This window comes from Melanerpes formicivorus, unplaced genomic scaffold (assembly GCF_026170545.1).
Source record: "Melanerpes formicivorus ecotype bairdi unplaced genomic scaffold, bMelFor1.0.p_v2 SCAF_20, whole genome shotgun sequence".
Lineage (NCBI taxonomy): Eukaryota > Metazoa > Chordata > Aves > Piciformes > Picidae > Melanerpes > Melanerpes formicivorus.
This window is the reverse complement of record NW_027142372.1, coordinates 14,270,360-14,287,667: the sequence shown is the minus strand read 5'-3', so window position 1 is coordinate 14,287,667 and position 17,308 is coordinate 14,270,360. Positions and strand designations below refer to the sequence as shown.

General features: G+C 45.0%; 1 protein-coding gene across 2 annotated transcripts in view; it reads left to right on the top strand.

Annotated features, from left to right (window-relative positions):
- Window positions 1-1,479: 1,479 nt before the first annotated feature.
- CDH5 (cadherin 5) overlaps window positions 1,480-17,308 on the top strand; it is a 33,753-nt gene continuing 17,924 nt past the window's right edge. Inside the window, exons 1-2 of one of the 2 annotated variants that reach the window (XM_068150882.1) lie at window positions 1,480-1,656; window positions 16,105-16,306. In XM_068150882.1, coding sequence (XP_068006983.1) covers window positions 16,118-16,306 — 189 coding nt within the window. In that variant the 5' untranslated portion in view covers window positions 1,480-1,656; window positions 16,105-16,117. Of the gene's footprint in view, window positions 1,657-4,881; window positions 4,952-16,104; window positions 16,307-17,308 lie in introns of those variants that run through there. The other variant, XM_068150883.1, reaches the window with a different exon arrangement.

Sequence of the window (17,308 nt, the reverse complement as noted above, 5' to 3'; positions counted from 1 at the left end):
TTAGATGAGCTCAACAGCATGCTCGCTCCCAACTCCACAGCTATGGACATCAAAGGCTCCCCAACGGTTGGAAATGCAGTTGAAGCAATCTGCAAAAGTAAATAATCTCTGGGGCTGTTGTCTGCTGTGGGCTGCAGATTATCACTGAGCTGCATCCTTCCAGATAACTGCCAGTTCCCTGGAAAACCCCTATCAGCAGCCTCCCTGCTCTGCTCTCAGCCACGGCACAGGAACGGCTGCTTCTCTCCTATGGGGACTTCACTCAAGTTGGGCTCCTCACACAAGACTTTGAGGAATGTTCCTTCATTACTTGCTTTACTTAGCTGAATAATTAACACACCTTTTTCTTTTTTTCTTTGCTGCTGTACATCATAAAAATGTTTAACAGTCTAACCAGCCTCAGCCTTCCAGCAGCCAGGAAATCAATGCCATCCCCTGTGTTGGACTGTGGTGACAAATAGGGGCAAGTGAGCATTTAACTGGGGAACATCATTACTGAAAGTCCTGCTTAAGGTACATTGGACATTTGCCTACATTTATTATAACTGGTTCCAAACCAAGGGAGTTTTGGGTTAGGTCCCACACTTCTCAGATTTTCTTCCGCTTGATTTAATAAAAACACTCCTCTGCAAGGCCAGGGAAACACCTTTGCTTGCATTTGGTTTTAGCCTGAAGGTGAGGGTCAGAAAACAACAGGTGGCACTGAAGAATGCATCACAGCCCCACAGAAGGGTTAGGGCACCCTGGCTAGGCTGTGACAAAACCACTGGTTCATCAGGTTGAGCTCTCTCAGCAATATTCTGACTTAAGTTTGATGTGGGCAACAGTACCAGAGACACTCGTGCCTGGGCTTCGGTGAGCCTTCCCCAGGCTGCCAGCAAGTCAGCCTCAACAATGACCACAGATGCTATATCTGCCCTGAGTGGTCTCAAGACCGAAAACTAACCCTAATTGAGATGTTAAAAACATTTTCTCCTTCTGGAAGGCCCACTTACACCCTCTTGCTTCTGGGGTCATAATTTTACCTCAGAAAGATCCTGTTAAATTTCATTTTGCAGCCAGCACTGCCAGAGCTTAGCAGGAACCTTTGCAGGAACCTGGTCTCAATTTTTGCTTGCAGGTATAAAAATCCTTGTGGATAGGACATCTCCAAACTGCTTTGAAAATCCTGTTTGTGCAAAACAGGCAGAGTCTGTGCTGATCAATTATCAGACACTATTTAAAGTCCCATTCAGATGTTTGCCAACTCCTAAAACTCGCTCTGAAATGACACTAAATAACGTACCAACTTTTTGTGTTTCTCTCCCAGCCAGTTTCCTTTTATTCAGCTCCTTCATTAGAGCCAGCAACAAATAAGTTGGTATAGCAATAATAAGGCTAAGTTTATCTTGTTTCCTCCACTCCCTTTTCTCACTGTATTACTAAGACTTGGAACAATAACAGGATGCCGGGATGCAGGATGGGAAAAGGTTGACTCCCAGCTGGAAAACCTTGGAGACTGAAGAGCTGAACACTCCCAGTATTGCTTAACGAAAAGTGAAGTGGATTTTTCTATTTGATCTTCATTTTCTGTCTCCTGCTTAACTTTTTGGGATACTGCTGATTTCAGTTTGCCTGACTTGGGAACAAACCGAAGCTCCACTGGCTCTGGTTCAGGTAAGGGTGAATGGTTATTTGCTGACTTTCACCTATGAAGCTCATTTCAAAGGCTTTTTACCTCCTCTTCTACTGTCTTAAATAACTTAAGAAATGTGAGCAGACAGGCTATGAGTTTTATACATAGCCACAGAATCATCTGGGCCTAACATTGATGGCAATTAAGGCAAATTTAGTGAGGACGAAGCAGAGCTGTTTGCAATTGACACTGGAAGGGAGCCACTTTCTGCCTTTCTTGGGCTGTACAGTATTCCCAGATTGTTTAAAGGAAGAGACATTTATGCTTTTTGGTAGTCCTGTTTTGTACTGTTTGGGATCATGTTGTGGCTGCTCACTCACAATGGAAAAGGGACAGAAATGATACTGCAGGTTGCACCTCTAAAGCCTTGAGGCAGGACTTTTGCTTGCAGCGTGGGCAGGTACAGGCTTAGTGCCGCTCTGATGGGCAGGTGCATGCTGTGTGCTTGCTCCAAGGTTTGATCAAAGCAGGGGCTGCCTTGGTATCCGTCTTTAAGGAGCTGTGCCTTTCTTGTGCCCAGTGCCAGGAGGAGGTGAAAGCCACCATGTATAGCAACCAGCCTGGGCACATCTCTCCTATGTGTTTGTTCTTCTCCTATGAAGTTTGTTCCAGGCTTAGAGGGCAGTTTACACAAACATATCCTAACCCCGGACCACCAGGTTTTACATCCCCTTGCTCTAAAAGATCAGCAGTTATGATTGTAGAAGTTTCTTGATCTCAGTGCTCCAAAAAAGAAGCTTTTTTTTTTTTTCTTGGTGAGGTATTTTATGAGCAGTGGCTTGATACAAGAAGTTGGCTAAAAAAACTTTTATCTTACCCTAAAGATTGTGTAGCAAGTCCCTAGAGCTAAGAGGTTTGCTGTACTGCTTGCAAAGACAAAGCATTTATGCATAAGAGATGAAGTGATACTGCTTTTTCTGTAGGAACTCTATCCTGCAATAGCAGGGCTGTCAGCCTGCACAGCACCTTGCTGTGCTGCTTGTCACACTGTAATAAAGATAAAGGAAAGAAAGAAATGCAAGGGGGTGGGTATGGAATATGTAGAAGAAGATGAATCTCTGTAAGAAACCCTACTCCATTCTTAGCTACTGCAAACATTCAAAGTTGGTTGCTACTGCAGCTAACAAAGGTGCAGTTAATCAATGCGTGCCTGCCTCTCCTGATTATAAATCATGACATCAGCATTTGTGAAAGCACACAGTGTTATAGATGTTCAGGCAGGGAAAAAAAAATAGGAGACAAAAGCAAGGATACTTCAATGATTTACAAAAGCTTCTCATCTGAGGTTAATTTGTGCCTTGTAACAACAACCAATATAGCAGAAACAAATCACAGAAATGCTGACTTGCAATTTATCTCTGGTACCTCCAGGAGGTACTTTTTATCCTTACATAAAGGGTGACCAACAGGAGAAAAGGACACAGGATTAAGCCAGGATATGAAAGCCTTAGACCGATCTGCTATACTACAGAGAAGAATGGGAGCTTACAGCCAATAAAACAAATTAATTTGAAAGCAAATAACACAATTAACAAATCACTCCTGCCCTGCCCACAAACCTGGGCTTTGTTTTTCAGAGTGCTGTAGCTGCACTGCAGTGCAACAAGAAGCAGTTCCCAAAGTTTGCTCCTTACCATAAGAGCATTAAAAACTGTTCCTTAAACATCTGAAAACAAATGAAATAGCTACAAGTCACTCAGCAATCTGCAGCTTGCAGAGCATTAAATGCAGGGCTCAGTGCTAAAGAGGCAGCCTTGTACAGTACCACAGTATAACAGAATGGTAAGGACAGGTTGGAAAGGACATCTGGGGATCATCCAGTCCAACCCTCCTGCCAAGGCAGGGTCACCTAGAGAAGGTCACACAGGAGCACATCCAGGCAGGTCTGGAACATCTCCAGAGATGGAGACTCCACAACCTCTCTGGGCAGCCTGCTCCAGGACTCCATCACCCTTAAATTAAACAAGTTCCTCCTCCTGTTTAGATGGAACTTCTTGTGTTCAAGTTTGTGCCTGTTACCCCTTGTCCTGTCACTGGGCACCACTAAAAACAGGCTGGCCCCAGCCTCCTGACACCCACCCTCAAAGTATTGATCAGCATTGATGAGATCCCCCTCAAGTCTGAGAGACCTGGGGCTTTTTTCTTTAGAAAAGGCTGAGAGGAATTTTACCAATGTCTATAAATATGTGAGGGGTGGGTGTCAAGACAAAGGTACCAGGCTCTTCTTAGCGGTGCCCAGTGAAGGGACAAGGAACAATGGGTACAAGCTAGAGCACAGGAGGTTCCACCCAAACACGAGGAGACACTTCTTTGTGGTGAGGCTGCTGGAGCCCTGGCGCAGGCTGCCCAGAGAGGTTGTGGAGTATCCATCTCTGAAGACTTTCAAAACGCACCTGGATGTGTTCCTGCGTCATCCTGCTTTGGCAGGGGGGTTGGACTCGATAATCTCCAACCCTAACATTGTGCGATTCAGGCTGATCATTTCTAGACTAAAAAGCCCCCGTTCTCTCAGTCTTTCCTCACAAGAGAGACATGCCAGTCCCCTCAGCATCTCTGTAGTAATTCTCTGTTTTGCCCAAACAGTTAATAGGTTTGTTGCCAGCTTTGCCTCACATCCTGCCTCTGATGAGAGAAACAACTGAAAACAGGATACAGGTACAAAGCTCTGGGGCTGACTTAGAAGCTCTTCTGATTTACGGCACTTATGGAACAAAGAACTTCACTGTGCACCCATCAATCAATTACTTCAATTAATATTTCAAATGAAAACCAGAAACCCTGTTTTTTCAATCCTTTTTCCTTGTCTGGGTATATGCCTACAGAACTACAAAATCAGGTCAGCTAATACTTTATATTTTCTTCAAAAGCAGTGGCTCACAGAACAGAGGCAACTGATTATTTCCAGCAGCTTCCTTTCTGTAAGGAGCCTTCCAGGTTAATTTCACCAGGTGTTCATAAGTCTGGGTTTTGCTTACATTCCAGAAGTTTAATGCAGAGGTCCAAATGTTAGTGTCAAAAGGAAAATAAGAGGTTCTCTGTCCTTGTGAGAAATTTGTTGGCCATGAAAATATTTTGGTGTGTTAAAAAAATCAATCAATCAAACAAACAAACATTTTCCCCTTTGTTATCCTTCTGAGTTTACAATTACAAAGTCCCTCAATGTTCAGCCCTGACAGGACTGCTTTCCCTCCTACCACAGAACACAGCAGACAGTGATTGTTTGTGTCAACTGGAGATATACTCGGACAGAGAGGTGCCCAGCTCACAAGCACTGAGGTAAAACAATTCCCCACACATACCTTTGAAGAGCTGATCAGAATTTGAACTAGGGGAACTAGACCTCAGCAAATCCAGAGCTGGATAGCTGAGAGTTTGCCTGATCGATCTGCAGCCCTCCATTTGAAGGGCCTCTGCAGGTGTATTTCCACTGCAAACACAGACAGCAGACAACACTCTGCTGCCACACTCATGATCAGGAGCCACCACTTTTGCTGCCAAGAAACTTGCAGGCATCCTGCTCCAGGGTATCTCCTTGGTTCAAGTACAGAGCCCACTGCAAGCCCAGGAATCCCACCAACAAAACTGGGAACAACGACCTGGAAAATGAATAGTCATCACTCAGCAAGGCATGTGCCACCTACTTTCTGATTCTGCAATGAGTTTGGTCTTGAAACATAAACAAATGACTAAACCACTGTGAAGAACCTTGTTATAGGTCTTCAGTGCCAGAACACAACCCAGCCCTGTCATCTAATGAGAACCTGAGCTTCACTCCTCTGAACAAGCATCTGAATGTCAAGTGTGTCAGTAAGCTACTTGAAATGAGGATAGAGTGAGGCTGGTGTTGGCCTCTTCTCCCAAGTAAATAATGACAGGACAAGAGGTAAAGGCCTCAAGCTGCACCAGGGGAGGTTTAGGTTGGACATTAGGGAATACTTCTTTGCTGCAAGAGTGGTCAGGGATTGGAACAGGCTGCCCAGGAAGGTGGTGGAGTCACCATCCCTGGAGGTGTTCAAGAAATGTGTGGACATGGCACTTGGGGTCATGGTTTAGAGGCCATGGTGGTGTTGGGTTGATGCTTAGACTTAGAAGGCTTTTCCAGCCTTCATTGTTTTATGATTCTATGGAACTAGATATATTCTGAATGTAAGATTTTGCTGAATATTTTAAGTAAGTTCTCTGTAATATACTTCTGAGACTGATGTTACCTGAAATGCAAGGAGTTGCAGAGCACCATTCTAGTTCCAGGTGTGCCAACAGCAGTTATGTTTTCAATTCTTCATTTTTCAAAATCCAGAGGTCAGTTTTATTGTCCCTGTCTTGTTGTCACAAACCCCTCCTCTTCCTGTGGGATTTCACCTCTCTCTGCTGCTAAAACATGAGGAGAATGAGCTCCCTGTTTCTGACACACATTGGTTGTAAAAGCCCACCATCAGTCTCCACAAATTAGCAGCAGCCCATCTGGCTCTGTCCCAACTGAAGTCATCTATTTCTCTGCAAGTTCCTCTCTCCTCAAGTCCACCAGCAACATCTGGAATGGTCCTTCTGACACCTGGGGAAGTTCCCAGGGTGCAAGGTGGTCATCTGCAGCACACACAGACCCTTCTCCTTATTGTGTGTGACAGTGTTAAAGGGAAATTCCATTGCCACAGTGTGCCTGGAGGATACAGTCCAGCTCCTTCTGCCTTTGTCTACATTTCCAAGCAATGCTTTGGTAGGATGTCTTCCTCTTCCCCTTCCTTTTATGATGCTATCTGCTATGAATTTGTGTGGTGGAAATCCTCTAAGAGTGGAAAGTCTACCTTAAAACTGCTGCTTGAGGAGACTAAGGGCCTAATGCTGCTCTCCTGCAAATGATAGGAAATCCTGCCATTGATGGGAGCTGTTCCTGTGATGGGTTCAGCTTCACTGGCAGAACCTTCACTGGCAGTTTTAGGTTAGCTTCTCCATTCTCTGTTGGAAACTCCTTCCCCCTATCTCCAGGTCTAGACCTGCATTCAGAGGAGACTTTCATTATCTTCCTGGCTTTTATTGGCATTATCTTTCAGATGTGTGTGATCTGTCTGCAAGAGAGCAGGTTAATCATGTTAGGGTTAGTACAGTCAATTAATACCACTAATGAGGTATCAGACTTTCCACAGTATAATCAATGCATCCAAACCTACCACAAAATGTCACACATTTTCTATTTGCTCAGTATTGTTGATTGAGGTTTTCAGACTGCCATTAAACCCAACAAATATTGCTATGTTCTGCACATATTAGAATCACCCAAATCACCAGTGCACCCCACCTAAAACGTGGAGCCAGCACAGAAATTCAGAAGGGAGGGCAGAAAGAAGAGGGCAACAAAAACAACAACAAAAGGCAGAAATGCTTTTTGTGCTGGGATGGTTTTACAAAGACAGAAAGGTGGACTGGACAGTGACAAAGCTACTGCAGAGCTCTGTCATCTGCAGTACTGTGCACTACTGAGTGCTGTGTCCAGTTCTGGGCCCCTCAGTTTAAGAAGGACATTGAGACACTTGAACGTGTCCAGAGAAGGGCAACAAGGCTGGGGAGAGGCCTTGAGCACAGCCCTGTGAGGAGAGGCTGAGGGAGCTCGGATTGTTTAGCCTGGAGAAGAGGAGGCTCAGGGGAGACCTTATTGCTGTCTACAACTACCTGAAGGATGGTTGTAGCCAGGAGGGAGTTGGTCTCTTCTCTCAAGCAACCAGCACCAGAACAAGAGGACACAGTCTCAAGCTGCACCAGGGAAAGTTTAGGCTGGAGATGAGGAGAAAGTTCTCCACTGAGAGAGTTGTTAGGCATTGGAATATGCTGCCCAGGGAGGTGGTGGAGTCACCGTCCCTGGAGGCGTTCAAGAGGGGATTGCACGTGGCACTTGGTGCCATGCTCTAGTCATGAGGTCTGTGGTGACAGGCTGGACTTTATGATCTTTGAGGTCTCTTCCAACCTTGGTGATTCTGTGATTCTGCAGTACCATTTAACAGAGTTGCTTTGTACACTGGGTTTGCCAGCAGCTGCCCTGGTGAAGGTTTAGGATTGGAATAGATACTGAATTCTCCAGTAACTGCATTTGGAGATGACTTCAGTTTCACACAGGAAGAAAGGGGCACGTTTCTCTTTGGAATAGGTTACATCATTTTCCTGCTGTGAGATGGTGAGCTCTATTACCTGCCTTATATGGATTGATCTTTGGCTTCCTTAACTGAAGAGGAAGGCTTCCTTCCCACAAGAAAGGGGGCTTCAGTGGCCATGATTAAAACATGAGCTGTGGGAGAAATAAATGTTCCACTTATGCAGCCACTGACTAAGGAGGAAAAGAAATCCCCCTCCAGCTTAAGAAAAATCTCCAGCTGTGTTTTGAATCCAGGCAGCAAACCCACAAGTGCAGCACTGCTGTGAAGAACTTCCCAGTCAGGTTACTTTAAAGCTGTCAGCTCCCAGGGGGCTGCAGGCTGCTCCCTGCCTGTGCTCACTACACTGAGCCCCCGAAGGGCAGCAGCAGCCACAGCCATCAGCCTAGATGCTGGGTGCTGGCTTGAGTGAACCTGTGAGCAGAAGCGTCCCCCACTCAGCTAGCTGAAAGCCCCCAGCTCTCCCTTGTATCACTTCCACAAAGCATTCTTACCACATGAAAAGAAAAGCAGGGCCTGCCTTGAAAGGGGATCACTCCTCTGGCAGGTTGTACTGACTATGGTTGCAATCTGCTTTGTGCACCAGGCACTCCTTGGGTGTGGGTCCCCTCAGTGCCTCCACACTGGGCTTGTAAAATTCATCAAACTAACGACCTGCTCGAGCCAGCACATAGATAAAGGAGCAAAACACAACACTACACTGTGTCAAATCACGGTCACCCCTGAATGGAAACATTTCCATGCAGAAAAGAAGTCTGATAAAAACCCCATGAAACACAACAGCTCCCCTCATCTTTCAAAGTTTCTCTCTGCCTGTGGTCTGAATTTTAAGGCCCCCCCCAGCTTCTCTTTGTCACCATAGTAAGCTGGAAGTTTGCTTCCCTAGTTTTTATTTGGATTTAAAGATGAGGTTTTCTTGACAAAGATCTAAGCTGTAAGTAAAAAACATTGCAAGGCTCATTGTAAATTCATAAGAGCAGTAATAATATCACTTCTATCATCTCACAACACATGGAGATCATAACAATGGAAATGCTCCAGGAAAAGACCAACTATAGGGGTGGGCATAAAAGGTCTCAGAGTTAATTAAGCCTGGCCTGGAAGCCTAGTTGAATAAGGACAGGAAATAGAGAAGAATGAACTGGCATTTGAATCAGACATTTTTTAAAGGGAGAAAAGAACTGAATACTAATTGCAAAACAAAACAGATCCAGACACACCCTGGGATTTCAGCCTCTTGCCCAGTCAGAAAATGAGAGATCCGTGTATACAGAACTGCCTTCCTTATCTGCCACAAAATGAATGTTCAGAGGAGACACTAATGCATTCAGTTACCCAGTAGAATCACCTGGACAAAGGAGCCAGAGCACACAGCCAGCTAGACATGGTTCCTCTGCTTCAGATGACTGTTAGCACAGTAAATATCAATTACTGTGACCTGTGCATGATGCTGGTGTTCAGGACAGATATTTTTGCTCTTGAGCTTTGGTTGAAGGAAAATGTCAAGAAAAAAAATAATAATGTTATCTACTGTAAACATAGCTCCATTGTGCTTAAAAAAAGAGATGTAAAATAATCATATTTACTGCAAGCAGTTCCTCAAAGAATGGGCACTTGGCCTTCATCAAAACTCCTCAGCTGAAGCTCTGTGCTAGAAACCTCTCTGATATCAAAGTTTTACCTGGAAGCAAAGGGCAAGTGGGAAAAGTTCTAAACCACATTATTCTTGTAGCCTACCTTGTTTTGTTTCAGCTTGGCCAAACTCCTAAACAATCAGCGTACAGCAGAGCCAACCAGAGGCCATGGCAGAACGGCTCAGTTTGAAAATGTGCACAGAACTCATGTAAGAAGCAAAGCTGCTGGTTACAGATGCTTGAGAAATCTTTTAGTGATCACAAACACCTCCCATATACCCAAACCATTCCACTTCTGCACTGGGATGGGGCACAGTAAGAGTGGTGAGAAAGGGGGTTGGAACTTGGTGATCCAACCCAAACCATTCTATAGATCTGAGTCCACTCCCCCTGGTAAAGCAGCATCACCTAGGGCAGGTCACACAGGAATGCATCTGTATGGGTCTTGAAAGTCTGCAGAGAAAGAGACTCCAAAAATTCTGTGGGCAGCCTGCCTGCTCCAGCACCCTGATTGTAAAGAAGTTTTTTCCTCCTGTTGAGGTGGATAATTCAGCACTTAGGGGTTTTGTTCCAGTTTTGGCCCCTCCCACCAGCCCAGGTTACTCAAGGCCTCATCCAACTTGACCTTGAACACCTCCAGGGAAAGGGCATCCACGACCTCCCTGGGCAACCTGTTCCAGTGTTTTGCCACCCTCACTGTCAAGAATTTCTTCCCAATATCCAGTGTAAATCTTCCCTCCTCAAGCTTCAGTTCCTTCCTTCTCACCCAAGACACTTCTTGTGTTTCAGCTTGTGGCCACTGTCACTGGGCACCTCAACAATCTCCAGAGGTCCCTTCCAACCCCTACCATCCCCTAATTCTGTGATCTCCTCAGCTGTGCTGATACAATGCTGCAGCATCAACACCAAGAGCTGAACAACACCAAATGCACTCAGGAGCACTCTCACAAAGCTGAGTGATGTGCAGGGCTTGTTTTTTTAAGTAGCAGGTTTAGTTAAGATATTGATGAAGTGGCTCTTCATTCAAAGCTACCATCACAAGTATAAAATGTCATTTTATAATCAGTTTTCAGGCAGGCATTTGCACTCCAGATTGTTTAGTCATCAAAGTGGCTATTTACTCAGGTACTACCATGCATATAAAAAGTCATTTTATACTCAGTTTTCAGGGAGGCATTTGCACTCCTGACTGTTTAGTCATCAGAGGAAACCACTTCTCAGATGCATAAAATCGACATAAGGACAATCAAAACTATAATACCAGGTAGTCAGGCTCTGGGCCCATTTAAATCAGCTCAATAACCTGGAAATGAAAAGGCAGCCCGGCATTCTCAGGCAAGGCTGACTTCAAAATGAATCATTATACACTCCTGAGGACATGTGACAAGAATGCTTTAAGGAGAAATAAAAGAAACACTGAATAACCTCCTGAAACAAATTTTGCTTGAAAATGCAACCAAGTGAAAGCTTGCTCCGCGCCAAACGTTGCACAAGTTACTTAAGGGTTTTTTTTTAAGCAATGTTACCAGAGTTTGAAGACCTTCCCTAGTTCCCCTTCTCACTGTATCCCACTATGTGCCCTCAACTCTTCTCACACTGTAAGCCCAAGGGAGCGAAGGAGGATCACCACAGTTCTGCGGCTCAGATGCCAAGCTGAGACCGGAGCGAAGGTAACGATTCCGGCTGGGTGTCTGCTTCGCTGCCGTGTTGCTCTGGCTTTGTCACAAGCTGCTAAGAGCAATGCTGGCTAATTATGAGGGGAAGAAATTGGGAGAACAAAATCCTACACTCTTGTTACTCCTCGCCCTAGTGAGGAGGAAGCAAATGCACCTAAGTCCTCTGTGCTTCAGCTGTACCTTTTGAAGGGGATATTGCTTTTTGTCCAGTTGCAGCACTTTTCTCAGAGGAATGAGGAGGCTCTGCTGAGACCTCACCTCCAATACTGCCTCCAGTTCTGGTGTCCCCAGCATAAGAAGGACACAGAGCTTCAGCTGTGCCTTTTGAAGGGGATATTGCTTTTTGCCCAGTTGCAGCACTTTTCTCAGAGGAATGAGGAGGCTCTGATACTGCCTCCAGTTCTGGTGTCCCCAACATAAGAAGGACACAGAGCTGTTGCAGAGAGTCCAGAGGAGGACCACAGGGATCATCCAAGGGCTGGAGCACCTCTGCTGTGAGGACAGGCTAAAGGAGCTGGGGTTGTTCAGCCTGGAGAAGAAAGGACATGGGGGGACCTTAGAGCTCCCTTCCGATAGCTGAAGGCTTCCTACAGGAAGGCTGGAGAGGGACTTTTCCTGAGGGTGTCTAGAGACAGGACAAAGGGGAATGGTTTGAAGCTGAGGGAGAGCAAGGTTAGACTGGACCTTAGGAAGAAGTTCTTCAGTATGAGGATGGCAAGACTCTGGAATAGGTTGCCCAGGGAGGTTGTGGATGCCTCCTCCCTGGGGGTGTTCAAGGCCAGGTTGGATGAGGCCTTGAGCAGCTGAGTCTAGTTGAGAGGTGTCCCTGCTCATGGTGGGGAGGTTGGAATAGATGAGCTCTGAGGTCCCTTCCAACCTAATCCACTCTGTGATTCTATGAATGCAAACTTCTAATTAGTACAGCATTGTCTGTATCTCCACTTGACATTTTTTGTAATAACTACACCCAATCTGCAAGCAGAAACTGCACTGTGTGAGCCATGTGCTCCATAAATCAGCTTGAAGAGCAGAATTTCTCAGTTAACTGCCTGCAGTACCCTGCAGACAAAGAGTTATTTGCTGAAATAATTCAACATATAAAATGAATAATGCTGGTGAAAACCCCATCATTTGCTAAAGGAAAATTTAAGAGCAAAGCAAGAAATGTAGCTATTTGAATAAACCATTCCCCTGGTAACTTCAGAGAACATTTATGCTCCCTGTTCAAATGGAAACAGAAGTTTGAATTACTGGTCTAATCTGGTGGAGACAGAGGGGTGTAACTGGAGGTTGCATGTTAAGGGGACCTCACAGCAGCGTGCCAGAGGGAGCCACACATGGGATGGATCAGTCACTGTGCACGCTGTGCTGGCCTCTTCTCTGCTAGTGAGTGGCCACAGGGGTCCTTAAAGGGTGCATCTTATTTCCTCTTCTCAGCCCTGGCTGCCACAGCAGACAAGGAGAAACAAAAAGCCAATCCCTACATGTCATCCTCCTGTCATCCCTCTGAAACCTTCTTGCTTCTGACTCCATGGGAATGCATTCCCTTGCTCAGCCATGGGAATATCTCTTTTCTGCTACTACCTCTGGCTCAGGAAAACGAGCATGACCAGAAAAAGAGAGAGCATTTAATACAGCTTGTCAAGTGCTAACATTCATGGAACATGGCCTTCACACCAGGACAGTGCCCTTATCCAGCTACTGCTCATCAGGGTCCTGCTTCTGAAGTGCTTATGCATGCTGCCACAGAAGGGTACTCAAATATGGTGATTAATTCAGCCACAGGTTGAACAGCAATGGACTTCCAGCTGCTGAAGACAAAACTTGCATGGTATCACAGAGGAAGTCTTCTCAGAGTCACACTGTCCTATGGAGCAATGTACATCAAATGTCCCTAGACAGCATGCAAAGTGCTTGAGTGTGCAGTGTTCCTTCTACCAGAATGAGACATTCTGAAAGGCACCAAAGACAAAGCAGAAGTCATTTTTTGCAGGAAGCTCTTCTGTCTCAGCCTGTGTTTGACACACAGCGGACAGCAGGAGGCAGACTAACCTCCAGCACACTGCTCACAGAGGAGTCCTTCACTTACCAAGAATTCATTAATGAGGAGTTAAAGAAAGTGAAGCCATCTTAAAATTTAAGAACAGAAAGATGGAGCTGCTGAGTGGAAGGGCTAGCTTAAGGTTCAGATGAAATGTGCCTATAGTTAAAGAGATTCAGCCTAGCACTTTCTGTACTAATGGCCAAGAGTTCAAACTAGGTCTGAAGCGTGAGACATGGCCTGGCCACTGACTTCAAAGGAAAGTTTGAATTTGCTGTGTGGATCTTCAGGAGTTATCAGGCTACTGCCACAGTCCCACAGCTCCTATGCAGATAACCATGCACTGGTTAGGAATTTGAGTCTTCAATTTCTGATAAGCAGTGCCCCTGACTGAGGACACCAAAGGTCCCAGAGTTGCTGTTACTTCTCAGCAACAGCAAGAGAAATACCCTGAGGAGTTTGACAGAGGCTCTAAACTGAGCATGGGTAAACAGAGGCAAATACTAGGAAAACATTGCTGGGAAGAGACCAAATTTCTCTTCACAAAGTAGAATTAGACTGAGACCAGTATGCTCCAGTGGAGATTGTACTCTTTAAATCTAAAATGCTTTCTGCAAGGATGTTTGTAAATGTATCACTTGGAGTGATGTGGGCAGCATTGTCCTCAGCTTCCCAACTCATCTCTTCACCAGAGCAGCACAGGAGATCTCCACTGTTGGGGATTGGACGTGGCACTTGAAGTCACAAAGTGTTGGGTGACAGGTTGGACTTGATGATCTCTGAAGTCTTTTCCAACCTTATTGATTCTATGACTCTACCAGAGCTACAACAGAAAGGGACTTTCTAAACACTACAGCCTGTTTTTTCCAAACAGCTAACACAGCCCGGACTAGTTGAAGTTACCCAACTGCTTTCCTTTGGTCATCATGTTTTGTAATTTTATGAATGAGAGACAGACTAAGGCCATCACAGCAGAATTATAGCAATGCCTTCCATTTTCCAGCTGGAGTCTGTCCATGTTGGTTGCATGGTTTAGTTGATTAGGTGGTGTTGGATGATAGGTTGGATACGATGATCTTGAAGGTCTCTTCCAACCTGGTCTGGTCTATTCTATTCTATTCTGTTCTATTCTCAGAGAAACCAAAGCAAAACAACTAAGTCTTACTCATTTTCCTAAAAATATTCTGAGCCAAAACAAGGGAGACCTTGCAGCAGCCTTCCAGTACCCAAAGGGGACTACAGGAAACCTGGGGAAGGACATGTCACAAGGGCTTGTGATAGAGTGAGGGGAAATGGCCTTGAGTTGCAAGAGGGAAGATTGAAGCTGGAGATTAGGAAGAAATTCTTTGCACTGAAGGTGGGGAGACACTGGAACAGGTTGCCCAGGGAGGTTGTGGATGCCCCCTCCCTGAAGGTGTTAAAGGCCAGGCTGGATGAGGCCTTGAGCAACCTGGGCTGGTGGGAGGTGTCCATGTGAGCGGGGTTTAAGGTCTGCTCCAACTGAAACCAGTCTATGATTCTATGACAGTAAGTGCACAGAATTCAAACAGCTAGCTAAACCCAAGAGTTTCAGATGACCCCAGAAAATGTCTAAAGCCCAGCTTAGCTATGAAAAAGCAACTTCAACACCACCTTTTTAGAAATTTCCTGCAATCACCAAGGCAGGGGACTGTTCCTCAGTGTATGTACAGTAATATAGAAGACAGTGACGCTGCACCACAGGATGACATTGATTGCCCAGCTACCAAAGAGTAATTTTGGAAACATCTCAACACCTTCCTGCTGAAAATATTAATTTAATCTCCCATCTAGGAACCTGTGTGATGTCAACTTCTCGATCACAATTAATGCTTTTATTTGTGATGTGCATGCTGACAGCTCCTAACAGCTAATGGAAAGTCATTTATGTGCAATTTTAAGTCTGATTATCTGAGTGTTAAAGTTCCCTGGCAGTCCTTTCTATTGGGAAGGGGAAATTCAGCAAGAAAACAAATCAGCTTTGCTACATTAAAATAACTTCTCCATCTGACATGGAAGTTGTGCCTCAACTTTGTTAGCACATGATGCAAAAAGGATGAGAATAATTTCACAAGTTATCATTTTTGTACATGGCAAAACCTGAGAATAGAGACTAAAGGAACTTTATCTGTGTCTTCAAACATTACAAAAGGCAAGGAATTGAATCAATAAATGAGTTCTGAGTAAGATAATTTGCTACACTATATGGGAACTGACTGGAAAATTCACAGAAAGCATTTTTCCACACCCTCCCCTCCAGATCTTATCCCAAATCAATATTTTCCATATGAAGAAATTTGGCATATTTTGTGTCAGGGCAAGTCAAAACATTACATTTGAGGTTGTCAAGCTGTAGCATTTAATTTCAAGCAGAGTTAACATAAACATTGTTCTGGCTCAGCCCTGGTGCTGCTTTCCAAGGCTCCTCTTCCCACGAGCAGCTAGGCTACAAATTCCATGGAAACAGAGAATCATTCAGGTTGGCAAAGACCCTTGGAATCATCAGGTCCAACCACTAAAACTGCTCTGCCAAGTTCACCACTCAACCATATCACTAAGCACCACATCTAAGCCACTTTGAAACAGGCAATGCACAAAGGGTGATCTTTGCTACTCGGTCATCTCCCCAGGTTAGCTGTGGCAGCTCAGCTGGATGCTTCTATGCTGCCTTTCAAAACTTGCACAGTCTTTTTATTTCAGGAAAATATCTTTTGCTGGGTTTTAGTTGGCATCCAGTTAAAACTGTTTCATGGAAGGAAGAAACCTAGTACTGCAAACTTTGATGCTAAGGCAGATGAAAAGAAATAGAGAAAGGAGGCAAGCTTGCCTGTAGAAGGGAAGTCCATTAGCACTTCTGTGTGTGCTCTGGTGTTATTAGTTTGTTATTTATATAGCTTTCATGTTTTATCTCACTGTCCAGGCTACAGCAGAAGATGAACCACCTTATTCTGCTTTTCTCATTGTTCCTCACTCCAGCATTTGCTGACAAAGAAAGCCAGGAAACAACCCAAACCTTCTCTTCAAACAGCGCCAGCCATAAACGACTGAAGAGAGACTGGATATGGAACCAAATGCACATCAAAGAAGAGATTGACACGCCACTACCACACCATGTTGGCAAGGTAAGCAGCAGTCTGCTAGCAGGGAATCATTGGAAATGCAGACAGCAAATGACTAAATAAAAAATAATGTCCCAGGGATTCTCCTGCTTTTGAAGAATACAAATCCCTGGAGGTGTTCAAGAGGGGATTGGGTGTAGTACTTGAAGCCATGGTTTAGTTAGTCATGAGGTGTTGGGTGACAGGTTGGACTTGATGATCTCTGAGGTCTTTTCCAACCTTATTGATTCTATGATTCTATGAAATCCAGTGTAGAGAGCACCAATGATGGAGCATCCACTCTGCAGGAATGCCAGCGTGGCCTGCAGAGGCACAGTTAGGAAGGCAGGCTGGCAGCTGATGGAGGTCAATATTCACCCTGCAGCTTAAGATCCTTTCAAAACCTTACACCTGCACCTCCAGTACTGGGTTCAGTTTTGGGCCCCTCACCACAAGACACTGAGTTGCTAGAGTGTGTCCAGAGAAGGGCAAAAAAAGCTGGTGAAGGGTCTGGAGGACAGAGCTGGTGAGGAGCAGTTGAGGGAATTGGGGTTGTTTGGTCTGTGGAAGAGAAGGCTGAGGAAAGACCCCATTGCTCTCTAAAACTCCCTGAAAGGAGGTTGCAGTGAGGTGGGGATTGGTCTCTTCTGCCTAGGATCAGGTGATAGAATGAGAGGAAATGGTCTGAAATTGTGCCAGGGGAGGGTTAGGTTGGACATCAGGAAAAATTTCTTTGTTCCAAGAGTGGTCAGGGATTGGAACAGGCTGTCCAGGGGTAGCCCCTGCACGTGGAGTCAGCATCCCTGGAGGTGTTCTAGAAATGTGTGGACATGGCAATTTGGGGCATGGTTTAATGGCCATGGTAGGCTTAAGTTGGGGATTGGACTTGATGATCATAGAGGTCTTTTCCAACCAACACTGTTCACCTCTCTCAGCCTGGATACAAACCCAAAATGCTATGTTTACAAACAGTGTCACATAATAAATTGTTTCATTAGTGAAAGAAAATAATGTTTTTAATTAATA